The sequence below is a fragment of the Seriola dumerili genome, unplaced genomic scaffold (assembly GCF_002260705.1).
Source record: "Seriola dumerili isolate Sdu_G_001 unplaced genomic scaffold, Sdu_1.0 BDQW01000273.1, whole genome shotgun sequence".
NCBI lineage: Eukaryota > Metazoa > Chordata > Actinopteri > Carangiformes > Carangidae > Seriola > Seriola dumerili.
The window spans coordinates 924,883-942,647 of NW_019174528.1; the positions used below are offsets into that span (position 1 = coordinate 924,883).

General features: G+C 38.6%; 2 protein-coding genes across 5 annotated transcripts; one reads left to right on the forward strand and one right to left on the reverse strand.

The window, feature by feature from the left end:
* Positions 1-472: 472 nt before the first annotated feature.
* On the reverse strand, positions 473-14,675 carry LOC111230538 (T-cell differentiation antigen CD6-like). 4 transcript variants are annotated; one of them, XM_022757298.1, is made up of 14 exons: positions 11,541-11,620; positions 10,095-10,190; positions 8,099-8,380; positions 7,057-7,371; positions 5,768-6,082; positions 5,089-5,151; positions 4,826-4,969; positions 3,749-3,868; positions 3,519-3,641; positions 3,223-3,297; positions 2,023-2,196; positions 1,828-1,914; positions 1,664-1,746; positions 473-1,623 (listed from the first exon to the last, which is right to left on the reverse strand). In XM_022757298.1, exons 1-13 carry the CDS (start codon positions 11,590-11,592, stop codon positions 1,676-1,678), a joined length of 1,917 nt encoding a protein of 638 aa, XP_022613019.1. In that variant the 5' UTR covers positions 11,593-11,620; the 3' UTR covers positions 473-1,623; positions 1,664-1,675. The 4 variants fall into 4 exon arrangements, with proteins under 4 accessions (XP_022613019.1, XP_022613021.1, XP_022613020.1 ...); XM_022757300.1 differs by lacking the exon at positions 11,541-11,620 and adding an exon at positions 14,598-14,675 and having other exon boundaries at positions 473-1,746; XM_022757299.1 differs by having other exon boundaries at positions 473-1,746; positions 4,826-4,966.
* Positions 12,999-17,764, forward strand: LOC111230539 (G1/S-specific cyclin-E2-like). The gene is made up of 12 exons (XM_022757301.1): positions 12,999-13,076; positions 14,000-14,031; positions 14,140-14,191; positions 14,298-14,348; positions 14,634-14,782; positions 14,870-15,005; positions 15,114-15,260; positions 15,669-15,764; positions 15,862-15,996; positions 16,265-16,376; positions 16,504-16,658; positions 17,658-17,764. Exons 2-12 carry the CDS (start codon positions 14,018-14,020, stop codon positions 17,739-17,741), a joined length of 1,131 nt encoding a protein of 376 aa, XP_022613022.1. The 5' UTR covers positions 12,999-13,076; positions 14,000-14,017; the 3' UTR covers positions 17,742-17,764.
* Position 17,765: the final 1 nt, after the last annotated feature.

The window sequence follows — 17,765 nt, forward strand, 5'->3', positions numbered from 1 at the left end:
TATTATGATGTTTTTCAATGTCAATCTTCAGATGTTTTCTTCATGTCTCTTTGTTCACTCTCCTTCAGTGACTTACTGTCACTGTTCTCGCCCCGTACATCTTCTCGCTCTAATTGTCCTTATTTATATTGACTTATATTGTCTGTCCTCCCTCTGTAACTCTTTAACACTTTTTTTTACACTGTTGGACAGACAGACTGATTTAAAGGTAGGGAGACAGAATATTTCTAATGTTTCTGTTAGTGTTAATGTTGATGCTCTTGTGGCTGAAGAAAAGAAAATGTTCATGTTGTAGATTCTGTTTAAACTCCATAGTTTGATTGTTCATGACAAACATGAGCACATTATTTGAACACCTTAACTAAGTGATTTTAATTCATTTTATCTCAGTATACTTTATTAATGAACCTGCAGAAACTTAGATAAGAAATCCATGCTTTTTTTTTTCTTCTTCTTTATGCTAAAGTAAAATTACATTTGCACAACAACACGACTGTTTTAAAAAAGTCCAGCTCCAAGACGCTGGTGTGAAGTCGAAGCACGAGAAAGACCAAAACCTCACGTGATCCTTTCCACGACACGTGACCCGTCTCCTCCGTCATGAACGCAACGCTTTGATCATGGCACCTGATGAGAAGTCTTCAAAATAAAAGTCTCTTGCCACCAGTGAAAAAAGGCAACAAACTCCCCAGTAACAGATTACCTGCAGTAATATCTGAAACTGTACACTGAAGGTAGATCATTGCTGTTCTCAGTGAGTTTTCATTTGGTGATTTTCACATTAAAATACTTCTACATGTCGACACTAAATGAAGTAAAAAGAGAACATTTCTGAGACGAGTCAGTTAACTGTAACCATCATTTTAACAACATTTAAATCACTTTATGTTTCAACATGTTGAAACACAGTCTTCAGTCTTCTGAAGGTACAGGTGATTTTTAACATGAAAAATCCACTTTAATCAAACCCTCTGAGGTCAAAGGGCATTTCTCTTGATTTATACATTATTTCTTAAATTCACTTTTAAAAGGTAACTTGCATAAAACAAAACACAGAAGTGTTTTATATCACAATTCTCAGAAGTCTCAGATCTTTCTATAACTCCGCCTCTTTCTCTCGCAGAGCAAAAAGATTATTTGCCCCAAATGCTGAAAAACTGATGCTTTTTGAAATTCTTTACAAACCTTTACTGATGTGGATGAATTGTTTTGGTGCTTGACATGTGTTCACCAAAGTCTATAGGTTTGTAAAAATAGTGCAACATGTGAGTAAATTAGTAGATAAATGGATAAGAAAATATCTAAAATGAAATTTGAGTTGTAGTTGTTGTCTGTCGCTCTACTTTAACCAAATTTTAGAGGCTATGAGTCACGAATGATCTCACAAGAATATGAAAGTGGAGAGTCGACAGATTCTAACAACATTTAAACCAGATTTATATTTTGTGTTATCACAAAGATTTTAATAGAAACATCCGACGGCCTTCTGAGTCTTTACAGTACACGATGAATGTACAGTGTCTTTTCTTTCAGTGCGGTTTTACAGCTGGAGACGTCACAGTGTCAGTCTGACGCCGAGTGACCTTGAGTGACCTTGAGTAACCTTGAGTGACCTTGAGTGACCTTGAGTAACCTTGAGTAACCTTGAGTGACCTTGAGTGACCTCCACTGTCTGTCATTGGGTTCCAAGGTCATTATATCCGTCAGGGCTCACCGGGGAGTAGATGGGGCCGTCTTCTTCGTCACCTGGTGATCAGACAATGATGAAGATCAGGAAACGTGTGTAAGTGTAAACATCTGCCATAACATCTGTTCAGTGACATTTACTTGAACTCAGGTTTGTTGTTTGTCCACAGTTTTGTCTCGACGGATCAAAAGCACCAATGACATCAGGCGACTGTCCTTCTTCTGGATCTGTGATCAAGGGGCACACAGGTGAATCATTTAGTCTTTCTAATGTAGCTTCATATTTATCACACAGACACGAGTGAGTGAGTGAGTGAGTGAGTGAGCTCAGCTGACCGGGAGTGACCATGATGTAGCCGTTGTTGACGTTTTCGTAGCATTCCCCAGAGGAGGTGCTGGAGGTGTCGAACGAGTCCACGGAGATCTTTGACACTCTGGCATATTGAGCGTCTAGGCAGTCGACGCTGTAGCTTGTAAAGGCTCCAGTCTCCTCGTGTGCGGGTTCAGTGCCTGAAAACATAATAATAATAATAATAATAATGATAATAAAAATATAGTACAGCACCTTTCTTATAAGAAATGACCTGCACCAAGTGCTTCACATGAAAAGACTTAACATTTGCATAAAAACATGTTAAAAGCATTGATCTAAAATGAAAAATAGTAAAAACATTCATGTAAAATGAGATAAAATAATGAATAAAATAATAAATCATTAAATAATTAAATAAAATATGATATTATCCCTGACATACTGTTCATATTTCATGCCTTCACAGTATGATCCAGGCCAAGAATTCCCTCATATACCGAATCTTGAACTACAGATCTATGTAGAAAGTATAAACAGCCTCTCTGACATAGACAGAGTATTCTTCAGGTTTTCATCACTGGTCTGTCTGCTGCCATGACCTCAGCTCAGGTTCCTTTATAACCTCCTGACCTGAACAGTATGTAAGGGGTTAAAGAAAAAAAAATGTCCAAAAGATAAATGTCTGACTAAAATTTTCACATATGGAAAAAATGTTTCATCAGATAACACTAACATATAGCACAAAAAGATGCTACATGCTAACAGTAGGAGAGAAACAGGAAACAACATGAGACATCATTACAGCAGATAATTATTACAGTGCAAGAAGAGACTCCATCTAAGTATAAGACATACACATACATAAAACACACATATGGCTGGACATATATGTCAATATATGCATTTGTCCAATTTATAATAGGTTTCATATATAATTTTGTTTTTATTTTATACGTACATATATATTTCCTATATGGAAATTCAGGATATGAACGTTATATTTATGTATGGGATCCTATTTGGTGAAGTTGTGTATATTCTGTAGATTCCTGCTCCTCCACTCCTGCAGTGGTGAATGTTTCTAACCACTGGTCACAGCTGAGATTAAAAATCTGACAGTGTTTGTGCTTCATCTCTCCTCTGATGATTGCTGGGAATATTTTGTGTGTTGAAGTGTCGCATCTTCGTCTCTGTGACATCTTTGCAAAGTGACAGCGACTCACCTTCCTCAAAGAGGCTGTCGAGACCTGAAGTCCTCATCATCAAAGGGTTTTTCTCATGTCTTCTCTTCTGAGAATCTGCAATCAAACGATGCATGATGCAATATTTTAATCACAAACCGTCCTGCAAAAACTGTCAGTGCAAACAGCATCTGTACAGACTGCACACACACACACACACACACACACACACGCTGCAGCAGCTTCAACCGCAAAATGCAAACACACAGCAGGAACATGTTGGAAGGCAAAGACTGAGAAACACACACGATGAATTCAAATGAAAGAAGGAGTCTCACTCTTAAAGGTTGACAAAGGGACAGACGGGTCACTGCTCGGGTCAAACTGCTCGTAGTCCGTATCTACTGACGTGCTGTCGGCACTGCTAAGCTGGGTCCAAACATACCTGGGGTTGGGGGGAACTTTTTGAGACAAACACAAAAACATTTCTGAATACATGCTGTGTATGTACAGACAGAAAAGGCAGAAAACATCAGTATGTAAGACACTAAATTCTGTGAGCACTGACCCTCAGTCTGCGGCTGGGTGGTGGTGGTGACCTTGACGAGGTCGACGGGGCCTGCGTAGTTGTTGTGATGATGTCCGGGGGAAGGTCGTGAGCTGCTGCGCGTCTGCTGCAGTAAGAAAGCTGCAGACGTATGAAACAAGATAAAAATAATTCGTGTCAGTTTTATTAAATGTTGAACTCTGACCAGGATCTTTTGTCGCACAGAAATCCAAACAATGTTCTGCGTCTCATGATGTTCAAATGTTGGTTCCACGAGTTAAGAGTCAAGAGAAAGAAGCTTCTGCATGAGAACAATGTGCTGAAGGATTTGAAATGATAGAAGCTGGTTCCTGTTCTGTCGGTTCTCTCAGTGTTTTAAATTCATCCTAATTACTTTATTTTAAACAGTTGTACTTTCATTTTTCAACCAATTTCCAAAGATTTTTTCTCTACTCCTTTATTGGATCTTGACTGGAGACTTTGTAAACTACAGTGTTTGTGTCATTCGTCTTAGTCTGTTTATGTTGTCTCGAGTTTTATCAGGTCATATTACAGAAACAGGATCTTACAGGTTTTACACAGACAGAATGTGTCCTGATGTTAATTCATATTGAGATGAATTATTTCAGAAATGCTGATTTTATATATATATATATATAAAGTGAAATATAAAATATATGCAGTTACATATAATATGCTTAAACCTTAATCATTTAAAAAAATAAAAATAAAAACAAATATAATAATAATAATAAATTGAACTGAATGAGATGTGCGACCTGTGTTTCATGTGCGTCCTCTGAGAACTTCTGCTCATGAAAAGCACAATTTATCTGGAAGTGAAGATGACTGATATGAAATCTCTATAAATATCACAACTACTGGTATTATTACTGCTATCATTACTATCAAAGGTTCCACAACTTGAACTAATTAAATGAGGAGACAACAGAACAACAGATTATAGTCGGATAAAGGCTGAACTAAAGATCCCTGTGATAAGAGTTCAACTCCTCCTTGATAAAAGTCGACAGCAGCTTAAATCCAGTTTATATCTTTCCACTGCTGTTGAGACGAGCGTGTTCAGGCTGAACTGACCGTGTCTCCTCCTGTAGTGGCAGCAGAGGACAGAGTTTGTGATGAGAAACACGAGGAGCAGCAGAGACACGCTCATGGTGATGAGAAGCTCCGGAGACACCGTGAGGAAAAGCTCATCAGCAGCGACTGTGGTTGTTGAAGCTGCTGAGACAGAAATACTGTCACTACAGGACTGCTTCACTTCAAACACCAACACCAATGTTCCTCTGTCTCACTTTGCTCTAAACAACCAACATTAATATGATCAAATCTGAAATATCTACCTGTGGTCCAGCTGGTTATTGCAGTTGTATTATCTGTGGCGTCTGTGATGAAGCCGCGGGAACCTGCAGGACACAAACATAGTTCTTTAGTTTAATAGAGATTAGATGGAGACACACAGTTTCACACTTATGAGCAGAATTATTCTCAACATTAAATTCATACTTTCTGTAAACACTGAACAGCAAATATGAAAATGTTGTAATTTAAATCTAAATGTTTTTTTGTTTTTTTTCAGAAAGTTGTCTAAATATGAAACATGTAACTTTTTAATCACGAGTCCAAACTAAAACTTTCTGGTAAATATGTGTTTAAAAAAACTCCAAATTAAACTTTGCATAATTAATTAGGTCACAAACATGATTTTACACCATAACCGTTTTTGTTATTAGCCTATAGAAAGGCAGGAATATCATCTTAAAAGTTTTCACCTAATTCAGTTTAAGTTCAGAGTTTTACTATAAACGTCTACAATCAGTTTCTGAAAACAAAAGAAAATTCCATTACATGAATGAAACCTGTTTACAGCTGCTTTTCATTTCTGTTTTGTACATTTCATGGAATTAAATTCATTTCCTTGTATTTTCACACGTGTCATTTCCCCTGTTTTACTCTGTCTGAATAGTTTCACCTGGTTCTGTTGCTTTGTGTAGAGAAGCATTATTAGACTGTGTCGCTCACCGTTACAGATGACACCTGATGCTTTGGAGCCTGCGCACAGATGAGCCTTGTTGATGAGTTCCCTGCACTGCCACAGACTCTGCTCCTTTGAGCCGCAGCTGTAGTACCACAGAGTCCCGTTGTTGTGGGTGAGAGGAGGAACAAACTGGGAGAACTGCAGCGGCTCGGCGCCACACTGCAGCATGGAGCACGCCATGGAGGCCAGGTGAACGTTCCAGCAGTGGTCGCACACCGTCCCCCAGCTGCCGTTACGGTGGACTTCCACTTTACCAGAGCAGCGGTCCAGACCTCCAGTCAGTCGGATCGCTCTCATCTCTGCACACACACAGGAAACATTATTAGTTATTATTTATTTAATAACTGCTTTTACTTATGTGTATGTATATGTTTATGTATGCCTATATATTAGTATATGTGTGTATGTAATCATTTTATTGCTTTTTTTCCTTTTCTTTATTTCATTATAATTCAGTCTATTAATTATATTAATAATTATATTGTATTTAATTATATTATATTAATATTGTTATTGACTTTTTTTTATTTGATATTTTCATTTTATTAAATCATTGTAATTGTGTTTTGGCAAAACACTGAAAATGTCATTTCCAGTAAATCCTAGTAAAAACTGAACTGAAACCATTAGAGGAAAATAAGATCAAGATTTTTCTGCAATAAATTAACGTCACGTCAATCAATCATTCCCAAAGAGGTTTTCAATGTTATCACTTATTTATGATGTCACCACTGAGGACACTAAATATACTTTAGTTTATGACCAAATACCTTCACAACTCATCACCTTTGTGTTTAGTACTAATTAGCAGATGTTAGCATGCTAACTAGCAACACTAACATGGTGAGAACATGGTGAACATTAGCCAACATGCTTACAGTGACATGCTAACACTGTGAACACGCTAGCTAGCATGTAGATATTAGCATTTAACTCAAAACAGCTCAACTGTACCTACACAGCTGCTAATATGACAGTGGACTCAAAAACAAAATAATTAAAATAATTAACAAAATGTGTTTAGTACTAATTAGCAAATGTAAGCATGCTAACTAGCTACACTAGCTACACATTTCATCCTTGGACTCAAGGATGAAATTATAAGATTTTGGTGGTCAAAGGTCAAAGGTCAAAGGTCAAGGTCAGACAAAATTTGACACAAATGATTATTATTTTGAATAAGTCTGGATAAACAGGGATGTAACCTGGAACTAGTCTGAGTGGCGGAGGGATACAGCCACGGATCTGTTTGTATGAATAATGTTTTTGTGACCTGAGCATATGACACCAGCGTCCTCTTTGTGTCCACAGTCGGGCTCCTCCTGTGCAGATGGACACGCCCACAGGTTCTCCTCCCGGCCCGTGCAGTTCAGCTCGTCCAGGTGGACGGGTCCTCTGCCCGGGGGAAAGGGGCCGTCCTGTCCCGTCACGTTGAGGGCGTAGCCGCAGCTGAGCTGGGCGCACACCAGGTTAGCATCCCTCAGGTCCCACTGGTCGTCGCACACTGTGCCCCATCTGCCATCCCTCCACAACTCCACCCGTCCAGCACAGCGGTCTGGACCTCCTGCCAGCCGCACAGGCTGATGTCCTGAAGACAACATCATGCTGTCAACTTACTGTTTATGAAGAGCAGAGACTTTCATACGTATGGTTATCAACCTATGAAGTGATATTTAACTGGACAGTAAAAAAGAGGCATTAAAAACATTCAATAATGAGTCATTACATCCAGCTATTATGAGCCCCATCGAAAGAGCTTTAACACAATATTTAAAGCAGGGATGAACAAAGATCATTAATTTATAAGAACACTTTTTATAAAACTTACAAAAGATCATTTGATTCACAAGTAAATGAAAAATAAAGGGAAATAAAATGTTGTATTTGGATCTCCTGACTGCTCCTGTGGTTCAGTATTTCATCATCATGTGGGTTGGCATAGCGATGAACTGGAACTGACTGTTTGTCAGTTTCTTTGTGGTAAATTAACCTGGGTTTGAGTTCCTGTCTTGTAGAGGAGTCTTCAGTATTTTTATATTTATATTTTACATTTTAAATTGAATTTTACATCTTCCTTAAATTTATATCAAAGAAAACGAATTAAGTCTATTTGAGTCTTCAGAGCGAGTCTGTGTGGAAAAGATGGATTTGTATTGAACTTGACATCCAGGTCAATCTGATTGGCTGATGTGATGTGATGTTGTGTTGTTGTGTCTCTGTTTGCAAACTGTGCAAATCAAAATTCACTTGAGTCTCATTGTGCAAAAGTCCAAATTTCAGCTAGCAGCTACGACACATATGAGAGCCGACCATACCACAGACCACTGAAGTAATCACGGTGCATTCACTTCCCACACTCTGCGAGCAGTTCTGCAAATGGCCGTCTTTGTACAAACAGCCGTGGAAGCAGGTGGTGTTGGGAGGTGAGCTGCTTTGATCCACATCATAGACGCTGCCGCAGTCCAGGTCCCGACACACCTGTTCAACCAACGCTGCCATGGAGTCTGATGAGAGCCACACCACGTCGCTGCTCCTGTTTCCAGGCAGCCGGAGAGTCCACTCACATCTACCAGCAAGGTGGAGAACGTAAGGGTCACCTGAGGACAGACAGACGCAGACACAACAGACACAACAGACACAAAGAGGGTTTAGATCCTGGTTCTCTAATTCTGGTCTGACTGGTGCTCTTCAGAAAAACCACGTTTTCCCAAATGTGGACACGTGATGAAGTTTCACCACATTTTCAACAAGTGCTGTAACGTGAGAACTGACAAACAAACAACTACAAACTGCGAACACGGGTTTCACATGGGAATTTATTTAGGTTTCACCTTTACATGTGCGTCACACATTAAACCATGAAAATGTTCTGAAGTCACATGAACATGTGATTTCACATGTGACATTCATGAGGTTTTTCTGTAAAGGCATAAATAAATGTTGCGCTTGTTTATTGAGTTTACACAGCTGATGCAGATACTGCAGCTTTAAGCAAACTTTACTCAAACAGGAGGAACCGGCACACTTTTTAAAGGGGACTATTTTAAAAGGTGGACTCATACACATTTGGTGCTCTGGTGAGAACCGTGGTTTATGTGGGACTGATCCTGATGAAACTTTATCACAGCATGTCTCCCAGCACTGCCTCATCAAACACATGTAACCACATGAGGTGATCACGTATCACTCATTTGAAGAGAAACCACTTGACCGAACGTCAGACTCTGTTGACACATCAGATCACAGCACAGTGGGTGACACACAAGGAGCCCACAACTTTCCCATGTGTGAAATATGACTGTGACTGTAAAGTTCAAACTAAAGAACGATAAAGAGGAAAAACAAAGATAATGATAAATAAATAATCAAAGACAATTAAGAGCTGAATCGGCACCAAAATCTGATTTATCTTTAATTAAAGCAGCTGAATTTCCTTTGAAGTATGTTACTGACTTCAATAAATTTAACATTTAAACAGGAAACAGCACGAGCTCCTTTCATTTCCTTTTACTGACAATAATCAATTTACATCTTCCACAAGTAGTTTATAATTTACATTTAGAACTTAATTACTGTTTAGAAATTTTTAAATGTAATTACTTTGTTAATGTGCTGATGGGACTGAAGTGACTATTTCAAACACACTGCTGAGCGTTTTCTTTACATATTCACATTGTAGAAATTTATGATTATGTTTGTTTGTGTTTATGAAATTTTCTAAAACGCGATTCTATATCGCATCAGATTTAAAATTCCTAAAAATATTTTATGGTGGCACATTGGTGAATACATGTGCTATAAAAAATAAAAGAATAGAAATAAATCATATTTTTCCTTTTTACCGTAACACCTTGATATTAATCCTGATCTTTAGATTTCTCTGCTCTGATTCTCTGTGTAAATTCCAGTTAGAATGTGGTTTATTTTATTATTTAACTACCTTAACTTTGGTAAATTATATTTCTACGATTCTGACTGTAGAAAGTTTTAGGCCGAGATCATTCTGGGTCACAGTGTGATGTGGAGGACGCAGTTAAAGCCGAAGCTACACCAGAGCAGAGACAAACAGAGTCTGCGTGGGAGAGTCGCTTTGCAATCTCACAGTTTGATTTGCACCTGCAAAATTCACCAAGATATGTTTCACAAACAGGTCAGCCCACATCCTGTCACAATAAGAGCAGTAGATTCATCAGCCTCCGCACTGTGTTAACCTGATCCTGGTCAAAAGGTGTTCCATGAAGTTCTGCTGTAACTGTGTGTTTGTACATGTCTATATGAGATTATTTCAAATAAGACAAATGTCTGACTTACTGTTGGATTCCTCTTGTTTCATTCCTTCTGTGCTGTTTCCCTCTGTTTCCACTGGGGCTTCAGTTGTGTCTGTTGGAGTGGATGAGTTCTGAAGAGCTGAAATAAAGAGAGAAAAGACTGAGCGTTAGCATGAATTTCCACATATGAAATATAGACTAAGTACGTATGAAGTTAAATAATTTATGCACATACATGTATATATAGCCTATATATGTAAAAATAACATATGAAACCTGTTAGAAATTGGAACAATTTCATATATTGACATATACTGTATGTCTAGCTAACACAGACATGTATGTCTGTTTATACTGTAGACATATAGTATGTTACATAAATATATATCCATCCCAAAGCCTTTCACTTTATGTTGATATTATATATGAAATGTAAAAGATAGACATGTATGTTTAAATTTAATAAGAAATGATTAAGAAAATCATATTTAAACATATAGAACGTTAATAAGTATGTTGTTTTAATAAAGTTGCATTTTACTGTGAGTATTTCATATATGTTATAAACTTATATCTTCATATCTCCAGAGGAAGTAAAAATGTGATAATAATACATATCCTTATGGTGACATCACTCTTTACATATGGCCCTATACGTCATATATATTTCTGTACAGAGGGCTACTCGGCGTGAACAGGCCTAAACACAACAGACCACATCAAACACCTTCACCACAGGACTTCTAAAGAAAACTACTTGACCGAAGATGTGAGTGTGTGGCTGAAATCACACACACCTGCACATTCCCATTTTACACTTTACACAGAGATACATGTTTTTCTTGTCTACCTTTCACACCAACTTTATTTTCCACTTGCTGAGACTGAATCTAAAGCAGCCACAACAAAAAGCATTAAAATGATTCAAATGGATTCAAAGGCTTATTTATCAAAGTATTGAATGTGGCACACTCCTACAGTTGTGCTAAAAGACTAGAATAAAAAAAGATATATAAACCATAAAAAGTTCAAGATTCAAAATGAGATATTCAAAGTTCAAAACTATAAATCCGTTACGCTAAAAAGGTCAAATGTCTACAAACTTGGATGATATTTCTCCATGTTTTCAACAATTAAATTACTTTTTAACTCCACATTTGCTTCAAGAAAAATGTTTTCCAAATGAAAATGATGCATTTGTAAACTTAAAATCTACAGAAACTAATCAGATTAAGATAATTTGCTCTTCAGTAACAGTGTGTTACTTTATCCATGTAAAATTTGTGGGGTTACCTACTTTTCTTATAATAAAATAAAAAAGTGAGGTATAAACTTTGATAAATAGAATTAAATATAAATAACTTCATGTAATCACATCAGTGTCTAATTGTCTCAGTTACAGGCCGTATTAATGAAGCCAAAGTTCGCGGCTGTTTGTGAAAAACTTCTAAATAAAATATTTATAAATGTATAAAACTGTGAACATTACCTTGACAGACACAGCTCAGATGGATGATTAAAAAGTATTTCACCAGCTTCATGTTGTTGACAGAAAGTTAAACAGCTTCTGTTGTTTGTGCTCAGAGTTGAACGTCAGACTCAATCTGTCACACAGTGCAGCTTCCTCTCTAGTTCCCTCTACATTCAGTTGATAGATCTTCCCATTTACCAGCGTTTAAGACAGGAAGTGAATGAAACAGATATCAGCACCCAAACACCATTCATGATACACAAACTTTCACTATTAAATGCTATCGTTAACTCAGTCCTTTATTTTATTACATCAGAAACATATTGTACTAGCAGTTTAGCTTGTTTCGAATCTAATGATGCAAAAAGGTTCTTTTGTTTTTCATGTAAGGAAATCATATTATTAAAATAGTACATGATGTTCTGTTAACAGTCTGGTAATCATATTAAATCTAAGACAGAAGATATAAACTCTAAGTTCATCAGCCTGGTGATATTTATATACAGTCCATGCTGGTGACCTGATTCTACCTTTCTCCAGGTGAGGGCGACATTACCTGTTGTCTACAGGGAGCATCTTTTAACCAGGATGGTTTCAGGAAAACTGATGATGCTGAGAGAAAGTTTGTTTTATCTGTCACTGAAACGGACCGTGAATATTCTGCATTTATAAAACCACGCGCAGATAAACGGCAGATGAGAAATTGAGAAGGAAACGATTTATCATCTATAATGTTGATCATGTTTAATGTAAACGGCACTTAGACTTTCACTTTGGGAAATGTTTTTAAGAACATGAGTCGACAGTTGAATAAATGAAATATGGAAACTCCAAATAGTAATTCAGTAAGTATAAAGAGAGGGGTGGTGGGTGTTTTAGTGGGACTTTTAATACGTTTTTTTTTTTGTATTTATTATTATATTTATAAATAAATATCTATACATGTGAAACAGTTTATCACACAAACATATTAACATTGATTAAAACAATTTTCCACATGAACATATTAATAAATTCGGGGACTTACGCATTGACAGTTCCCTGCTTTGTTTACATCCGGCTGCATGAGCACGCGCTCAACTCAACTCTCTCTTCTATTGGCTGTCCTGTTCTACAGCTCCGCCCACCGTCGGCCGCCCGGAAATCCGACAAAATAAAGGCCAAAAAACAAAGAAAAGTTGAAGTTCATGTAAAATTTATGCGGTTTACACACATTTTCTAACAACAACAAAGATTTATTAATACTTACACTAAACAGATGATTTAAACAAACTGAATCACTATCATAAAACGACAGTTTCTCAGTTTAGTTGTCGGTTTAGCGAGTTCATATCGTTAATAAGGCGGTTAAAACTAAAACAAACGGGATGTATTTGAAATGAAAACGATTATGGAAACACTGTCACAGCCAATTATCTTGAACTTAAATGTATTTTTGAAGAAAATAGTTCGGGGTTGGCAGTATTCATACACATGCGCAATGTGTCACGAACGCATTTGTTGGCGCCAGCAGCGACTGGAGGCAAATTTGATTTGGACTCTGAGCCGACGAAGGTAAGAAGCTAATGTTGAGAGTTATTCAGTCTCTTTAGCTCAGTGGTTTATCTCTAACGCTTCTGAGCCGTTTGTCAGTGAAGTGTGAGCAGCTGTGTGTTCTCACACAGACGCTAACTGCGTTTTATTTTGACAGTGAGTCGGTGAAGTCTGTTTGTTCGTACTCCGGCTGGTTGTGTTAAGTTAGCTAACGTTAACTAGCTTAAAGTTGTGATATAGTGACGGCGGACTGATGTTTAAAAAGTCATATTTCTGTACCGGAAGCAGGAAATCACAGTTTAACATCTGCTCGGGTTAAACTTGGTGAAGTGTCCTCTGCAGCTCCTGGTTTGGTAAAGTGATGATGATTAATAATAATTATATAACGAATAATAATTAAATTACTGGTCGTGGCGCACAAATGATAAAATAGATAACTGTTAATTAACTGTTTAATTGCTGGTAATGATGAGGCCGTGGGTTAGTGTTAAACTGAAGGGACTTCATCAGTTGTACTTAGGACAAAATGTCCTCCCTGGGTCTTTGTGTTGTTGCTGCAGGACGGCAGCACTTCTGGACTCTCTCTGCCTCTTTGTGCTCTTCTGTTTCGTTTTGTCTCATGCAAATGTAAAATATGCCAGAAATAAAAATACAGGTGATGTAAAGAGTCTCAGGTTGAAGTTTTAGCAGCAGGATTGTGTTTTGGTGGATGGAGGCAGCAGAGCGCGGTCGGTTTACGCGCTTATTAATCATATTGGCGCGATATGATGAAGTATGTAGTGGATACATGATGATAAATATCCCTGGTAGGATGCAGCAGGTTTATTTGTGGTTTTCATCAGCGTGTGTTTTGTGCTGCAGCTGCTGGTTAACGGCTGTCATTTACATCTGAGGGTTACTGTAACTTCCTGGTTTTCCTTCCTGATTTTGCTTGTGTTTTACAGACAGAAGAAGCCACAGCCATGACTAGACAAAGGTAATGACCTCTCTTGTTGCTTTATGAATTATTGTTTTAACTCCACTGGTTGTTGGGCTGTTGTCAAGTCTCCAGCTCCATGTTGAATTCAGTTTCATGTCTCTGCAGCGGTCGCCTGCAGAAGAGATCTGAAAATGCTCCAGGGCAGAAAGTTTCTAAGGTAAGAGCCCATACAAACTATTATTAAAAGGATCTAATATATGGCTTTAATTGACAAGCATTTTCTAGATGGTCTGACATAAACTGAAAACAACTTTTCTTTGCAGCAAAGCAACAGGAAAAAGGTTCAGCCCCTGTCAAAGCTGCAGTGTGAGAAGGTATTTCATTCCTCTTTCTTCCATTTTACAATTTCTTTGTGTTGTTTTTGCACAGGTGTGGCCCCGTCAGGTCAAGGGCACAAAATAGATAAATGAATAAACCTGTGAACTTTTTTGAAGTAAAATGAGGAAGTTCCCAGAACAAACAAAAAAAAAACAGAAGTCTTCTAAAACCCCGAAACCTCAACTCAGACCTGCATCATCACAGCTGAGAGTAAAACAACAAAACAAAAAATGCACATCTTTTACCTGCAGTATGTAAATACCCATGTATTTTCTTTTCAGAACCAGCTGGTACTTGAAGGTGTCACCAAGCCGTGTATTGTCATCGAGAGTCCTGAGAAGAGAGTCAGGATCGACTGTGACGAGCCGGTCTACCAAGTTCTCCCTGGCAGAGACGCTCTGGTCCGGCCGTCCCCGCTGCCTCACCTCGGGTAACTATCACACATTATTTAGCTGCGGTTGGCTGATTACTTCCTGTTGTAGGCAGTTTGATAAATGTTTTTTTTCCCATGTTACAGATGGGGCTCTTCTGAAGATGTGTGGCTGAAGATGGTCGGCAAGGAGCAGAATTACAGACACAGTAAGAGCTTCATGCAGAAACACCTGACCATAAAACCCAGAATGAGATCCATCCTCCTCGACTGGTTGATTGAGGCAAGTTCACGAAACCTCTTTACACATAATGTTTGTCATTCATTACAGGCAGCACATTGTCACATGACAGAGTGCACCAATAATGTTTTCACTGTTGGTTTGTTTTAGGTGAGTGACGCGTACACTCTTCACCGGCAGACGTTCTACCTGGCTCAGGATTACTTCGACCGCTTCATGTTGACACAGAGCGACGTTGAGAAGGGCGTCCTGCAGCTCATAGGGATCACCTGTCTGTTTATAGCTGCAAAGATGGAGGTGAGGACGAACAGGGAGGGGTCAGGGCGTGAACATCTTAAGACTAAATTAAATAAAAACGGTGCAGTACAGTGAGAAGAGATGACATCAGGTTCACAACACGTCGACAAACGTCCCTCATCCAACAAATGTGAACGGCTCAGTGGAACTGTGTGTGTAGATAAAGCTGCGAAGAGGAAACAACTGCATTCAGTTATTCACAAGCAACTAGAGCCAACGCTTCACAACATGATCGTTATCACCATGGTTTCATGTTTTGTTTTTTGTTTTTCTCTGGATGTGGTTCAATAGCATTTCATAAAATCTGAATCTTTCCGGATCTTTTCAAGTCGTTTCATTGGTGGGAATGAAAACTGTTCTGTTTTTATTTCACTTTCAATATCAGTGTGGTGTTTTATGTCCCTGCAGGAAGCCCGTCCTCCAAAGCTCTCACAGATGGCCTATGTGACTGCAGGGACGTACTACGAGGACGAGATCCTTCAAATGGAGTTAATCATTTTGAAGGTAATACTGTCAGAAGTATTGCCGACATTTTAGATTCCTCGTTCTTTATTAATAATCAATAAGAGAGCTTCAGTTTGTTCATAATGCTGTTTTCCAGGCGTTACGTTGGAACCTTTGTCCTGAAACAGCCGTGTCGTGGCTGAAGCTTTACCTCCAGGTGGCGTCGATGAACGTCAACTCTGACCTGCTGGAGCCGCAGTTTCCTCACGACGCCTACGTCCAAATGACACGAGTAGGTGTTCGGACGGGATTCAGCTTGTGACTCAGTTTAGACGGATGTGACGTGAAGCTTCACAAAGACTCTGTTGTGTCGAGTTTCATTCTGCTGTAAGACATGAAGAGGGTCAGAGTTCTCTCCTGTCCTCCTGCATCCACCCTCAGACAAGTGTTTGTACTTGAGTCACATGTTGATGTTTCCAGCTGCAGGAGCTAAACGACTGTTTGTGTGTCACTGCTTTAATCACTCATGTCAAACACGTCTTCTCCTCTGTCCCCGTCAGCTTCTAGATCTTTGTATCCTCAACATAAACTCTCTGGACTTCCAGTATCGAGTGCTGGCCGCTTCAGTCCTGTGTCACTTCCTCCAACAGGAAAAAGTTGAAAAGGTTTCAGGTGAGATTTGAGATAAAGGATAAAAGATCGAACACTGAATTTGTTCGAGACCGGATGAAAACTAGACACAACTGAAAAAGTTCAAGGTGTAGGTCTTCTAAGTTCGTCAGTCTTTGTCTGTGCTCAGGTCTGTCTGACGACGTCCTCCAGCCGTGTCTCACCTGGATGTCTCCCTTCGCTGTGTCGTTGGGTCGGTTCGGTCGAGCGACACTCAGAGACTTCTCCAGAACGAAAGAAGACGGACACGACGTCCAGACACACTCAGACTACATGAGCATGCTGGTGAGGAATCTCTTCTTCTTCTGATAGTTCAGGACAAACGTTAAAGTATCTCGGGCAACGGCATGTGGAGTCGATCCCAAAGCCTCATGGGAGCTGTAGTTAATTAATGCTGACAGTAATCAATATATATGTTGACGAAATCACACAAGGAGCTGTTTGTACATTTTGCTAACGTTAGCATTAGCAGCTGTTTACTGACCAGTCTAGAAGAAGCGTCCTGAAGACGTAGCTGCTCAGAGGACGTATTATAACCTGTTGTCTTGGAAACGATGACTGGAGCTCCTGTCAGGCGAGCGTCACCTCCACCTGCTCCTGGGAAGAAACAAAATCTCACAAACAGCCTCTTTAAGTTTCACCTTCCTGTAGAAAAATCTACTGCTTCTAATGGAACCTGAAACCTCCGGGAGTGTTTTAGAGAAACTTCTTCTTCTTCTTCTTCTAAATACATCATCACATTTAAACTGTTTTTATTGATCTCATGAGAAATCTCTAAACGAAAACAGTTCTCAGCTGAGTGAGCAACTCTCAAGTGATCACATGATCGATCACATGAACGAACAGCCAATCAGATATAGACTGACCCTACATCTGCCATATTGTAAAAATCCTTAGTTTATTCATCATGTTTTTCAACAAGAACTTGTATAAATAGTTTTAAGTGAATTTTCTTTGTGTGAAATGTGAAATAATTAATGTCTAATCAACAACAGTCTAATATTTATAATGTAGAAATTTGCAAACAGGGATAATGATAAGATGTGATTTATCATTATTATTATTATTATTATTATTATTATTTTGAGACATTTGTGAAGAAACATGATTTTGTTCATTCACATCCAACTGAATCTGTTTCATCAGATTTAATCACAAGTATTAATTCATTAATTAGCTTCTGTAATTAATATTTGGATAAAACAGTATTTCATCATAGAAGCTGAAATGTCGTCACACAGTCACTGATGTCACTGATTAGACTGTGAATCTTTTGTATTTTAGGACGTTGCCAGTGGACAGGAGGTGAACAGTCCGTTCCTCACTCCTCCCAGCAGCATGGAGAAGATGTGGGACATCGACCTGTGAACAGAGGGAACAGAGGACACGGAG